This window comes from Diaphorina citri, unplaced genomic scaffold (assembly GCF_000475195.1).
Source record: "Diaphorina citri unplaced genomic scaffold, Diaci psyllid genome assembly version 1.1 scaffold281, whole genome shotgun sequence".
Lineage (NCBI taxonomy): Eukaryota > Metazoa > Arthropoda > Insecta > Hemiptera > Psyllidae > Diaphorina > Diaphorina citri.
The window spans coordinates 222,509-236,860 of NW_007377717.1; the positions used below are offsets into that span (position 1 = coordinate 222,509).

The following is a 14,352-nucleotide window of genomic DNA, read 5'->3' on the forward strand; positions in this document are numbered from 1 at the left end:
TCAACTACTTTTGGGACTTTGTTTCCACAAAGTCTTGCCCGTTTCCACTTCTGTGTTGCTTGGAGGGAAACCCATTCTGAGATGTCTATATCTCTTTTCTTTTGCTATCAATGACCATGTTATCTAGACATGGAATTTCAGAATGGTTTTCCACCCGGCAATACTGGTCCGATAAAATGACTGTATTTGGCATTTTGACGACCATATTTTTCCAGCGATTAACATTGCAGAACGCTAAACTAAAGCTAAATTTTGTTCAGGACGTTATTATAGTCCGACCAAAACGTAGTTTTATGGAGAAACTGGAATTCCAGTGTTTGCCAAACAACATTGCAGAACTAAAGCTAAATTTTGTTCAGGACGTTATTATAGTCCGACCAAAACGTAGTTTTATGGAGAAACTGGAATTCCAGTGTTTGCCAAAAGGCGCACGAACGTCAAGAGTTCGAAGCGCCAACCAGTCTAGGTAGGTACATTAACACGAGACTGAGTTTTCATATTTTTCGGCTATTAGGTAGGTACCTACTCTTTCTTTCTATTATATCTTTTAAGAGTCAAAACAATCAAGTGGAAATGGGCAGGCCACATTGCGAGAAGATTTGACGACAGATGGTCTAAAGCAGTAAACGAATGGAGTAGCATCCATCTTTCTGCAACTCTTCAACTACCTGAATTGTACCCAAAGTTCCTATATTTTACTTGTAGACATAGACATAGTCCTATTATGTTCATTCATGTGAAATTTATTTCATCACTGCCTATTTTTCTCTCAACGTCTGCCCATCTTGGTTGAAATATCTTAGCGTCAATGTTGATCCTTTGCTTATTCCTGCCTTGATGGTGTAGCTCGCTCGCCTGGTAATCAGTAGGGCGTGGGTTCAATCCCAACCGATGTATGGAATTAGTTCCATCCATCTTTCTGCAACTCTTCAACTACCTGAATTGTACCCAAAGTTCCTATATTTTACTTGTAGACATAGTCTTATTATGTTTATTCATGTGAAATTTATTTCATCACTGCCCATTTTTCTCTCAACGTCTGCCCATCTTGGTTGAAATATCCTAGCGTCAATGTTGATCTTTTGCTTATTCCTGCCTTGATGGTGTAGCTCGCTCGCCTGGTAATCAGTAGGGCGTGGGTTCAATCCCAACCGATGTATGGAATTAGTCCTCAACATTTGTTTGAGCATTTGACCTCAAGAGAATAGTGCTGGGGTAAATTTGTCCACACTACTGCTGGAGTAAAGGGACTAGTCCTATTCTAGCAGTATGAACAAGCACTTATTACGTTTATTTCCCACTTTTTCTTTGGGAAGTTGACCCTGTTGTTCTTTTTCTTTCCCCATTCCCACTGTGGGAAGTTACCCTGTTCAAATAACCAATGCGAAATTGCCAATGCTTTTTTTCTCACCTTGTGTGACGCTTTTTCCCACATTGTGAGACAAGACTGACAAGAGAATCAACCGTGACACTCACATTTCGGCCAAAAACTGGCAAAAATCCGCTCAAGACCGCGAATTCTGGAAACGTAATCTACATAATTACTTGAGAAGGCCGCATCTCGTAAGAGATCGATATGGCTGTATTATTATTAGGTAGGTACTTACGGTAATAAGAACACAGTCAGGCTGACGTTGGAATATATTCTCATCAAGAAGTTTCTGAAATGCAGCATCTTTCTCTACTATAAGGACATATTTACCTCCGAATCCAATCTCCCGGATATCGCCTATGTTTTGAGGAAGCATCACTCCTGAAATCAGACATCAGACATTCAAATATAAATGCGTTGGACCCATATAGAGTAGGAAAAAAATAAAGGATTTTGGTAGGGAAAAACAGCCTATAGTTAGCTTGGAAGGTTACCCGCTAAGAAACGGATTCAATGCCTGTCCGAGGCAAACTTTACACAGAGAAGGTTCGTTCTCAAAACGGCTGGCTTTCTCCTATCCTGTCTTACCTACTTTTTCGATTTCGAAACAATAAGACCTTCGTTGTTACAGTTCTCCCTATCAATTCTTTAACTGTGTATAGGAAAGCTAATAAGCGAGACCCATTCATTTACATTCTACACACTAAACGCTCTCCAGAACCCTAACACCTAGAAATATGTAGAAAGCTGAATTTTGGTAGGAATATTCCCAACGGTCAAACTTTCTTGACTTGGCGGGGCGGAGCGCTACCGCGCTCCTTAATATGTTCTAGATAGGTATGCACTAAGAGCGAATTTGTTGAAATTTCAACCGATCTCGAGTCAATTTTCCGTGGCCAAGTACAGGCAACTTGATCGTCTTTAGAAGAAAAGAACTCATAGGGTGTGTACCAAGCTTTTAACTCACCTCCTCCCACATCGTATTTGATAATCTCTCTATTGGACATGTGTAAGGACATTGGACCCGCTGCTAGGCCTTTGCTGGACGAAGTCACTCCGAGTTCCCAGGGCGGCATGTCCAGAAGATTGCTGATGAAGTTGATGGCCCCGTCCACAACGGTAACTAGGTTGGCAATTTCTGACTTCAGAACGGAGAATCTGTAACATTTTCATTGGTTTGAATTTTCAGACGGTGTTGTTAGGCTCCGCGCTACTATAAGGTAGAAAGACAAACACTACTATCACGTCACGTGAGCTCACGTGACGTGATATACCTTATAAGTACGTGCGCCTCCAATGTGCGTGACCACTCACCTCCTCCCACATCGTATTTGATAATTTCTCTATTGGACATGTGTAAGGACATTGGACCCGCTGCCAGGCCTTTGCTGGACGAAGTCACTCCGAGTTCCCAGGGCGGCATGTCCAGAAGATTGCTGATGAAGTTGATGGCCCCGTCCACAACGGATTGGGTCTTGAATAGAGCCACGTTCTGGTAGTAGAGCTCCCTGGAAAATGGGTTGTTTATTGAGGTGGGACGAGATTAAAGCGCTTAAAATAATAATAATAATAATAAATAAAAACAATACTTTCATTACTAGTATAGCTCCGCTATACTGTAGTAATAGAAAGTAAAAAAAAAAAAAAAATCGTGTCGTGTATTGGAAAATGAGATGTATTAAAGTACCTATTGTGATGACCACAATAGGACATTAAATTTGTAAAATTAAGTTCAAATAATCCAATTCTCTTACGAAAAATTAGGTACCTACAACATACCTTTTAGTGCACGTGCTTTTGGTCGTAAGCAGTCGGTGTATTTTAGACAGGACGTGAATAATTATCATCATCTTGTTTCGACTTTTGTGGGCGGAAAAGTTGACGGTTGTTTCGAAAGCTTCACCACGCTTCTTCAAGTTATTCCTAGAGGAAGGAAGTAATGAGAACTCTCACAAATCCAAGTTATTCCAACCTACAACGGACCAGCTAACGGGTATCATAAGTGTATCAAATGTGCCATGGTAGGTAGTACACATAATAGGTAGGTACCAAACTTTACCTGTCATCAAATGTAATGTTCTCCCAGCGTGATTTGTTCCTTATGGTAAGCTGAGGAGGCACTTACATTGTTAGCAACATCCGTCACTAGCTGAAGTAGGTATAACATCTTCAATAAATAAGTGTATCAAAAGTGTGCCATGGTGAAAAGGTAGTAGGTACCTAACTTTACCTGTCATCAAATGTAATGTTCTCCCAGCGTGATGTGTTTCGTATGGTAAGCTGAGGAGGTACATTGTGAGCAACATCTGTTTATGAATAAATAGAGTACCTTAACCCTTGAAAATTATTGTGTTGTTTATTTAATTTAATGAGTTACTGGTGGATTTCACCATTGACTTAATCAGAGATTTCACTAATGGGAGTATTTTTAATGATCAAAAAGGATTTTTCAATGGTCCAAACAGGACTTTTTAAAAACTCCTCCCTTTGGATCACTAGAAACACTTTTTTGGATTATACCTATTAAACACCTTTTTGAATTATTAAATACTACTTTTCTTTAAGTCATTGGTGAAATCCAATATCCATGTACTTACCTAGCTATTGTACATAGACTCTTTTCAGGTAAATGGAGGGAAACTTACAGTCCATCCAAAGTTTTTTTTTTTTTTGAAAATAAGACTCACAGCCGGTGCACCGGTTGATCAACCAATCCACCAAATGACAAAACAAAAGTTTTTTTTACTAAACGGTTGATTGTGACTGTCCACCAAACTAAACGTTTAGCTCTTGGGATCCACCACCTCCATCTGCTTCCCACACTATCTATGTGAGTTTGTGAGTTATGGCGAGGAAGAAGATCTATCTATGTAGGTTTATAAAGTGGATCTGTTTAAAAGTAATGAGACTTTAGCATTTTAGTAGGTAAATTTACCTTAACTCTTTCCCCCGGGCCTCCGGGGTTATAGGTACTATACATACCTAATAATAGGTAGGTACATATGTACCTAACTCAATTGAGGAGCTGGGTGCAAAGAGGGCAATAAATGAAAATCATCAAACTGAGATATTTAACTTTAAAGTTTTCAATTTTTCATCAAAATCCTTGAAAAGTATGTATTTACAAAAAACGCTGTAACTCACCGAAAAAAAAAGTTATCACTGCAGTTCAAACGCTGGAAGATAGAGCGCATAACGTTCTATTCAAAAAAACCGTTTTACGCAAAAAGGGCAAAAAATCCATAGGTATTTCCCTTTTTGCACCCAGCTCCTCAATTTGTGTCTCTTATCGTCCATCTGATGAGGGACATACCTATGTACCACGGGATGGACAATTGGACATGCTACGAATGTACCTAGCTGTTGCTCCATTGCTACAAAAGCAAAATGGTAGGTAGTAAAACACTCAACTTTTTTTTTTTGGTAGGAGAATTTATAGACTAAGCTATATAGGTAGGTTAGCTAGGTAACTCGATATGTAAAACAGATAGGTAGATAGCAAAGGGTACGCCCGTTCACTGTGTTAATAAATAAACTTTTGTATAAATAGTGGCTTCTGGGGGATCCCACATCAGTGGATACTAACTTAGGGGAAAAAACTCTCACAAATCCAAGTTATTCCAAGCTACAACGGACCAGCTAACGGGTATCATAAGTGTATCAAATGTGCCATTGTAGGTATGTAGTAGGTATAGGTAGTACACATAATAGGTACCAAACTTTACCTGTCATCAAATGTAATGTTCTCCCAGCGTGATGTGTTTCGTATGGTAAGCTGAGGAGGTACATTGTGAGCAACATCTGTTACTAGCTGAAGTATAACATCTTCAATATATAAGTGTATCAAGTGTGCCATGGTGAAAAGGTAGTACCTAGGTACCTAACTTTACCTGTCATCAAATGTAATGTTCTCCCAGCGTGATGTGTTCCGTATGGTAAGCTGAGGAGGTACATTGTGAGCAACATCTGTTACTAGCTGAAGTATAACGTCTTCAATCAGTTTGATTGTCCTGGGAAGCTCAAATCCTCGAAGCGCCAACCAGTCTAGGTAGGTAGGTACATTACAACGAGACTGAGTTTTCATATTTTTCGGCTATTAGGTAGGTACTTACGGTAATAAGAACACAATCAGGCTGACGTTGGAAGATATTCTCATCAAGCAGTTTCTGAAATGCAGCATCTTTCTCTACTATGAGGATGTATTTACCTCCAAATCCAATCTCTCGAATATCGCCTATGTTTTGAGGAAGCATCACTCCTGAAATCAGACAGTTTTTTTTTTTTTTTTTTTAAGGGTTTAGTCCTATTCCAGCAGTATGAACAAGCACTTATTACGTTTATTTCCCACGTTTTCTTTGGGAAGTTGACCCTGTTGTTCTTTTTCTTTGCCCATTCCCACTGTGGGAAGTTGCCCTGTTCAAATAACCAATGCGAAATTGCGAATGCTTTTTTTTCTCACCTTGTGTGACGCTTTTTCCCACATTGTGAGACAAGACTGACAAGAGAATCAACCGTGACACTCACATTTCGGCCAAGTTGGGCCCTTCTTTATCTTTGTGTCCGCCATTCCAATAGTTATTCCAGTCCGTCTCCCCATTCAACTTGCTTAGTTCAGATCTTATTCCAGTCAGACTAGTTAGATCCCCCCCTGACAAGTGAACATCACTTGAAATTAGACAACCTAACTGACCTGATGGACGTGTGTCTACTCGGTCAAACCTTATAGCACAAAGATAAGGTGACAACTAAACAAATTTATTTAATATACCTTTTTTTATACTGTTGGCTAAGACTAAAAAGTCCCTATTATGCCAACAGTTTGATAAAGAAATGATATGAACTTCTTTAAAAATTGTCTCTTCAAAAGTTGCTTGATGACCAGGATCACAATCTGGGTTCAAACTTGGTTTAAGTTTCTTTTTTATACTGTTGGCTAAGACTAAAAAGTCCCTATTATGCCAACAGTTTGATAAAAAATGATATGAACTTCTTTAAAAATTGTCTCTTCAAAAGTTGCTTGATGACCAGGATCACAATCTGGGTTCAAACTTGGTTTAAGTTTACTGATTCCTGATTGGTTGAAATTTAATACAAAATTTAACATCAACCAATCAGATTTCTCAATTCAATTGGTGAATTTGATGAACTTTCTGTACTTTAGCTTACACTTATTTAAACTCAAATTATACTTCTGGTCATATGAATGTTTGAGATAAGTAAACAAACACAAATGGTGTTTTCCAAAAATTTGACTGATTTTGTAAAATTTCGGGAAATAAAATGGAAAAGTTCAATAAATTGTACCTCTAAAGTTATCTACCTTTTAATCTCAAATGTAACTGTGCTTTAAAGTTCAAGCTTTTACCCTCCAGAAGTATAGGTGGACTTTATTGCATCACACCCATGTAGGGTACTAATCGGTAAGTGATGAGATCATCCTAACACCCATCAGTACAGTGTAAGCTAAGGTCATACCTTGTAACAATCAAGTACCTATTCTTGCTAATGACTCAATAAAGTGACATTTGATAAGTTTCAACACCTACACAGTTTTTCTTTCCTGAGTCCAACAAAGGTGATGTAGTGCACAGCTTATCACTCAACGGAAAATTGTGTTTTATTGTGTAACAGTCATTGTGAAAGAAACACTTTCAATAGGTCTGACAATAGGAGACAGGAGACATTTAAAATGTCAACATTTTGTTTACATTTGAAATCTAAACTTGCCAGCCTAGTTAGCTTAGTTGGTAGTGTGTCTGCCTTATAAGCGCTGGGCTGTGGGTTTGATTCCCGTGCAGGGTGGATTTTATTCTGATGGGATAATATTCATTCTCCGAACGGCTGGCTTTCTCCTATCCTGTCTTCCTCCTCTCTTTGATTTCGGGACAATGGGACCATAGCAGTTACAGTTCCCTCTGTCAAACCTCTTAAAAAAATAATAATAATAATAATAATAATCTAAACTTGTGCTCTTGAATCTTTAGCAACCACTAGAGATTATAGGTGTTCATTGAATGGTACTTACCTACTAAGATGATATCTTATTGTAAAATATCAGACATCTATAATAATTGCTAGTCTAAATTTAATTTTATTTTCTACACTTTTCAGATACTTGTTTTAGATCACTGAAAGGCCTGAGTGGTGTTTGAGGAGTCACCAGGCAGATCCTATGCCAAAGGATAAACACCAGGAGAAAGAACACTTTAGTCCAACATGTTAGAAAGACTGATAGCTTGGGTGCTGAACAATTACCTTGGGAAGTATTTTGTGTCTTATTGTGTAACAGTCGTTGTGAAAGAAACACTTCCAATAGGTCTGACAATAGGAGACAGGAGACGTTAAAATGTCAACATTTTGTTTACATTTGAAATCTAAACTTGTGCTCTTGAATCTTGAGCAACCACTAGAGATTATAGGTGTTCATTGAATGGTACTTAGCTACTACGATGATATCATATTGTAAAATATCAGTCATATATAATAATTGCTAGTCTAAATTTCATTTTATTTTCTACACTTTTCAGAACTTGTTTTAGATCACTGAAAGGCCTGAGTGGTGTTTGAGGAGTCACCAGGCAGATCCTATGCCAGAGGATAAACACCAGGAGAAAGAACACTTTAGTCCAACATGTTAGAAAGACTGATAGCTTGGGTGCTGAACAATTACCTTGGGAAGTACGTGGAAAATCTAAACACAGATCAACTGAGTGTTGCTCTGCTTCAAGGTAAATTATTTTAGGGTTATTCAAGTGCCTATATTTTGGATTAATTCTGATGAAAAATAATAAAAATAACTATCCCTCCAAAATTTAAAAATAGAGTCCTTGTATGAAATCCTCATTTTTCCCTTTTGTAAAAAATTAAGTGAGTTAAAATAGGGAACATTACCTATTCCAATACCACACAAAATACATCAACTTAACTCCTGATCTCCCATAATCTTTTGTATCCTGGGAAGTACGTGGAAAATCTAAACACAGATCAACTGAGTGTTGCTCTGCTTCAAGGTAAATTATTTTAGGGTTATTCAAGTGCCTATATTTTGGATTAATTCTGATGAAAAATAATAAAAATAACTATCCCTTCAAAATTTAAAAATAGAGTCCTTGTATGAAATCCTCATTTTTCCCTTTTGTAAAAAATTGAGTGAGTTAAAATAGGGAACATTACCTATTCCAATACCACACAAAATACATCAACTTAACTCCTGATCTCCCATAATCTTTTGTATCCAAGAGTAGCAATAATTACTTGTACTCATACACAACTATGATGTTTACAGGTGCTGTGGAATTGGAAAACTTACCACTCAAGAAAGATGCATTGCGGCAACTTGGTATACCCATTGAAATCAAATCAGGCTTCATCGGCAAAGTCAAACTTCAAGTTCCCGTCAGTCAGTTCCGTAGTGCTCCATGGGTCATTTGTATTGAACAACTCTATGTGGTCACAGGACCAGTTAGTATGGCTCAGGTACTGGCAAAAGTTATAGCTATGGGCTCAGATCTTCATTGGATCTCAACATCTACCTATACCTAGAATTGCAAATCATGAGAACTTTCTATGATGAAGTTTCTAGTGTCTTTTTTTTTTCAAGCCATTTGTCCCTTTGGTTTTTTGAATGGTCTGATCTCATTTGCCATTTACTACCAAAGAAAATGAGGTGAAATTTTAATTGTGTCAAGCATGAGTGCTTGTCACACATGAAGTGAGATCTATTTAATTATTTTAACTTGAGGTTCTTGCACTTCAATTGTCTATTTGTTCACTTTGATTTTTACTGTTCTCTGAACCATTAGTCACATTCTGAGGATTTTGAAGGTGAACTTATTTTTAATTGATGTGATTTTATAATAATTAATTATAATTAGACTTATGTGTTATAAAATTTCACATGATAAGTATGTTTTATTAATTTCTTAATTTGTATTTTTACTTTTTAAGTTTGTTAATCTCACACAATATGTTTTATTAATTTCTAAATATGTATTAATTAATTTTGATTAATTTCACAGTGGGATGAAGAGTTGGAGGAGAGAGCAGCTCAAGAGTACAAGATAATGTTACTCGATGCTCTGGAAGCAAGATGGAGAGCAGAGACAGAGTCAGCCTGTTATTATTCATCCAGTTATACTTCATGGCTTAGCTATGGAACCAGTTTCATGACCAATATAGTCGAAAATCTACAGGTAAAAAAATGAAGTTAGAAAAAATACTTGTAAAAAATAAAAATAAACACAAAAGAACAGCTAGGTGGCGAGTGCAATTTCTGCCCGCGGCGAACTTTACCCTAGACAGATAAGGTTCGTTCTTGGAACAGCTGACTTTCTCCTATTCTATCCTCCTCTCTTCGATAAAACCTCCATTTACAATTTCCTCTATCAAACTTCTTGAGAAAAAAAAAGAACAAAAAAAAAAAAAAAAAAAAAAAAAAAAAAAAAAAAAAAAATTGTTTTTTTTCGCCCCGGGTGTGTACACTAGAGATTGTGGGGAGAAAAAAAACAAAACAAAACAAACAAACAAAAACAAAAACAGGCAACAGCCTTTCATTTGACATCATTTCTAGTATAAGTAAATCAATCTAAAATAAGGCACTAAAAAAGCATGTATGTATGTAGGTAATGTTTCTTTGTGTTAAGCTCATTTGAGCCTGTTACAACTTTAGTGCCCATAGCAGCACCACAGGATTTTCTAAACTTAACTATTTATTTATCCCATACTAATTTCCTCCAATGCTGGCACTGTTTTCGCTAATGGCACATTTAGACCATTAGCTACTCATTTTCCTCACGAGGCTGAGTTGGCCCCGCACACCCAGTCACGAAAATCGACAATAAAATTTGAATAATTAAAATTTTCGTCCCCGCCCGGGAATCGAACCCGAGACTCCCGCGTGCAAGGCGAGTGCTATGACCACTGCGCCATGGGAGCTGACTGGCACTAAAAAAGTATTTACTTTATTCATTTGTTCATTCTGTTTCCCAGTTAAACATCGCCGACGTTCACATTCGGTACGAGGACGAGCTCACGGTCCCGGGTTCGATCTTCGCGATGGGCGTGGCTATCGATTCTCTCGCCGCCCAATCATGTGATGATCAATGGGCACCCGGGTGTACACGATCTGACCCGAACCATTCGTTCAAACTGGTCCAGCTGAACAATTTGGCCATCTATTGGGACACACACTTATATCTCCCCAGAGTAAGTTGGAATATTCACTAGTCATTAGTTGATCTAGGCGGCAGTGCGCCAGGCCAAGTTCCGGCCTCAGCACGCCAGTGTGTATATTACACGAAACATTTCAACGCATTTTTACCCCTATCATAACTCCGTCAATTTTCCACACAATTAATGTTATAAAATTTGGATCATATGTTAAGCTATTACTTGCTAATTTTGTCTGCGAAATTTCGGAGTTTTAGCTTTACCGGAAGGGGTAGAGATGCTTGAAAATCACTCATTTTGCGACTGACAGACTCACTGATTGACTCATCGAAATTATGAAGCATTCCCGATGTCGTAGAAACTTGAAATTTGGTCTTGGTGATTATGTAAAAGGGAAAAATCTGAAAATGGGCCATGAATTTTTTTTTTATGATTAGTATGAGTGATTAGACTCTTTTCTTCTTCTTTTTTAGCTCAAACATTTATCAATACCCTTTTCCTCTCTTGTTCCACAGACAGTGAGGAGGCCCCCAGTGGCAAGCCCACCCGCACCCTCCCGCCTGGTCTAGCCCGTCTCCTCCCCCAGTCCCCCTCTCTCTTCGATAAAACCTCTCCTGCCCCCGGGGGTTAATGGTCTCTAGCCAAGATTACATGGCGCATCCCGAACCGCAGTCAACCATCGTGAGGACCTGTGCTTTTTCTTTGAAGCATGATAAACCCTTTGTAACCGCCAGAAGAAGTAATAAAGCACCAGAAAGAGGTTTCAAACACAATAGCACATCTATTCTAATCGATCCAAACATAATTGACCTTAGAAAACTAGTTACTCCTAGGTCTATGTACAATTTTTTCAAGGTCCCATCTATAGTGTATCTATGACCAAAATATTATGAGACCATCACAAAGTTTGGACCATTCTTAAAGACCAACCTTTCCGCAATCCATGTCCAAATTAAAGTCCAAACTTTCCGCAATCCAGGAGAAAGATATTAGGTACCTATCTTCCTCCTATCCTGTCTTCTCAACTTGAAAATTTCTCCCATACAATGTAAGGGGCAACTTTTTCAACTGCTCAGTTTATAGCAAGCTGTAGTTTCCTTCGCCTCTTTTGCTAGAAGTTCAACCAACCCCTCAATTTATTGTCCTTGGTAGCAAGAGGTACACAATAGGGCTACCTGGAAGGGACTGACAAGAAAGCCATTTCAGGAAGGAATTTTTATACTCTAGAGATCAGTCATCATGAGTTCTTAAAAAATTACCAATGACTAATGCCGTCCAAAAATTAAGACAGTTAAGACTCAGTTAAGCAGACGAACCAAATGCAGAACCTTCAAGTCAAAAACTCAAAGCGAAATGAAACAGCTCACAGCAACAATACAACTTACGTAACACCATCAGTGACAAAAACGAAACCGGAGAGAACATAGTGCTGTCCCTAGCACCGTCAACAGGCAAAGTTGTTTGTAAGTTCAGCGTGTGTAAGGAATGCGTACATATATGTCGTATTCTCGTATCTCTGTTAATACCCCCTTGCTTGCTCTGATAATACCCCCTTACTCTTGATCCGTGTGTGGAGCTCCAGTTTTAGAGCTTCTTTTCTTGTGTTGGTGTGGGAAGTTTGCTCGGCCTCCCCTTTACAACTTATCGTAGAGCCCGAACTTGAAAAATGTTTGTAAGTTCAGCGTGTGTTAGGAATGCGTACATATATCTCGTATTCTCGTATCTCTGTTAATACCCCCTTGCTTGCTCTGATAATACCCCCTTACTCTTGATCCGTGTGTGGAGCACCAGTTTTAGAGCTTCTTTTCTTGTGTTGGTGTGGGAAGTTTGCTCAGCCTCCCCTTTACAACTTATTGTACGAGCCCGAACTTGAAAATTTCTCCCATACATCTAAGGGGCAACGTTTTCAACTGCTCGGTTTATAGCAAGCTGTAGTTTCCTTCGCCTCTTTTGCTAGAAGTTCAACCAACCCCTCAATTTATTGTCCGTAGTAACAAGAGGTACACAATAGGACTACCTGGAAGGGACTGACAAGAAAGCCATTTCAGGAAGGAATTTTTATACTCTAGAGGTCGGTCATCATGAGTTCTCAAAAAATTACCAATGACTAATGACGTCCAAAAACTAAGACAGTTAAGACTCAGATAAGCAGACGAACCAAATGCAGAACCTTCAAGTCAAAAACTCAAACAATACAACTTACGTAACACCATCAGTGACAAAAACGAAACCGGAGAGAACATAGTGCTGTCCCTAGCACCGTCAACAGGCAAAGTTGCTCTATCAATGAAACGATCTCGGAGAGTAATTTTATTCTGTGTTAAACGCAGTCGCCTGTGTACAGACTGCACCTACAGAAGAGAAAAAATTGGGTGGAAATCATTTTCATCCCCCTTCTATCACGCAACAGGAGAAAAAATCCCATTCTCTTCTCTTGAGATAAGAGAATCCTTTCATTCATCCATCGAACGTCACCAAGATACGACCTCGTCTCAAGACACAGTTCGGTGTCGAAATAGTTTGAAACAAAACTTTTATACTTTTTATTAAAGGACATAACTTGTGAACGTGTAACAATAACCTAAGTTACCACTGACCGTAATTGATCGAATTTATTTACTAAATTAATATTTTTATCAAATTATTGTTTTATTTATTTGTAAGTAGGTACATATTTATTTATTGACTTGGTAATTTTGTCGGCTATTTGAACGGACGAATTTATAGATTTTCAAGAGACGTTATTTATTATTGTGAATTTGTGATATTTCAAAGTGCCAAGTTTCGTCTTGCTTTTCCTTTGTGTGGATAAAAAGAAATTCCCCGATCTTTTATCGACCGTTTCGCCTACAGAATCTATAACCTTTTCGTAGGTTTGGTTTTTCAGCCGACTACGCGCTACGCGAAGTCACGCTTTTACGCGTGCACTATGAGACCGGCCTTACGAGTAGATTACGTAACAATTTACGGTACTGTTGAAATCAATGGACATTGGATCCCATACAACAGGTGAATCGATAAGATGTATTGATGAACAATGGGAACTTTTGTTTGGTTGTGTTGAATTGTTTCGGTCAACTGAGGCTCTTGGTGAGATGTTGACCCGGGCGCCCCGGGACACGTTGAAAAGCACTCCATCCCTCGTAGAAAACCAACAAGACTTGGTCCTCAATCTTTCCCCTCAAATTTTCTGATAAGTTTCTGTCATGAGTACAGACAAAGATTTCTGACATGAGTATTCCTATATTATAGGAATTTTGTCGCGTCATTGCGCCGAATTCGCTGCAAATACTCATATTCGCGAATTGTGATTTCAATGTTGACTGATTGACTCATGGTGACTTTTAAATCATCTACAAATAACTGACCGAGGTAGTGCCGAATAATTAAACCTGTCAATTAAGGAAAAAACTGGATTTTTGTATTGCTTGTCTTGGAATACACATACAAGAACTAAATTCAGGGCCAACATCTCAAATGCAAATGAGAATTCTGCGTAAACCTGTAGTTACTGAGATACGCCAGCAAGTAAAAGACAATGTTGTCTCAAATTGGCAATATCTGCTCGGCCACTTCTGATGGGACCTCCAAAGAGTTAGTGGAACTGAGTACACACGTGTACTACAGAGATGGATGTAATTCTATATAGCTATGACCAAAATATCATGAAACAAAAACATGAAGTTAAGATGTGTGTAACTATATAATTATAGTGTAAACCCAAAATATTATGAGACCATTCTTAAAGACCAACCTTTCCGCAATGCGCAATCCATGTCCAAATTAAAGTCCAAACTTTCCGCAATCCAGGA

The 14,352-nt window shown here is 38.3% G+C and overlaps 1 protein-coding gene and 1 long non-coding RNA gene across 2 annotated transcripts in view; one reads left to right on the forward strand and one right to left on the reverse strand.

The window, feature by feature from the left end:
- The window catches only part of LOC113466504 (meiotic recombination protein SPO11-like), a 26,922-nt gene continuing 12,570 nt past the window's right edge, over nt 1–14,352 (reverse strand). The window contains exons 2-7 of the mRNA XM_026821974.1: nt 5,263–5,382; nt 3,152–3,295; nt 2,687–2,880; nt 2,340–2,510; nt 1,608–1,753; nt 1–123 (exon numbers count right to left, since the gene is read on the reverse strand). Of these exons, the coding sequence (XP_026677775.1) occupies nt 1–123; nt 1,608–1,753; nt 2,340–2,510; nt 2,687–2,880; nt 3,152–3,295; nt 5,263–5,382 (898 nt within the window). The remainder of the gene's footprint in view (nt 124–1,607; nt 1,754–2,339; nt 2,511–2,686; nt 2,881–3,151; nt 3,296–5,262; nt 5,383–14,352) is intronic.
- The window catches only part of LOC113466509, a 12,628-nt gene continuing 3,946 nt past the window's right edge, over nt 5,671–14,352 (forward strand). The window contains exon 1 of the long non-coding RNA XR_003390888.1: nt 5,671–6,278. This is a non-coding gene — a long non-coding RNA (uncharacterized LOC113466509). The remainder of the gene's footprint in view (nt 6,279–14,352) is intronic.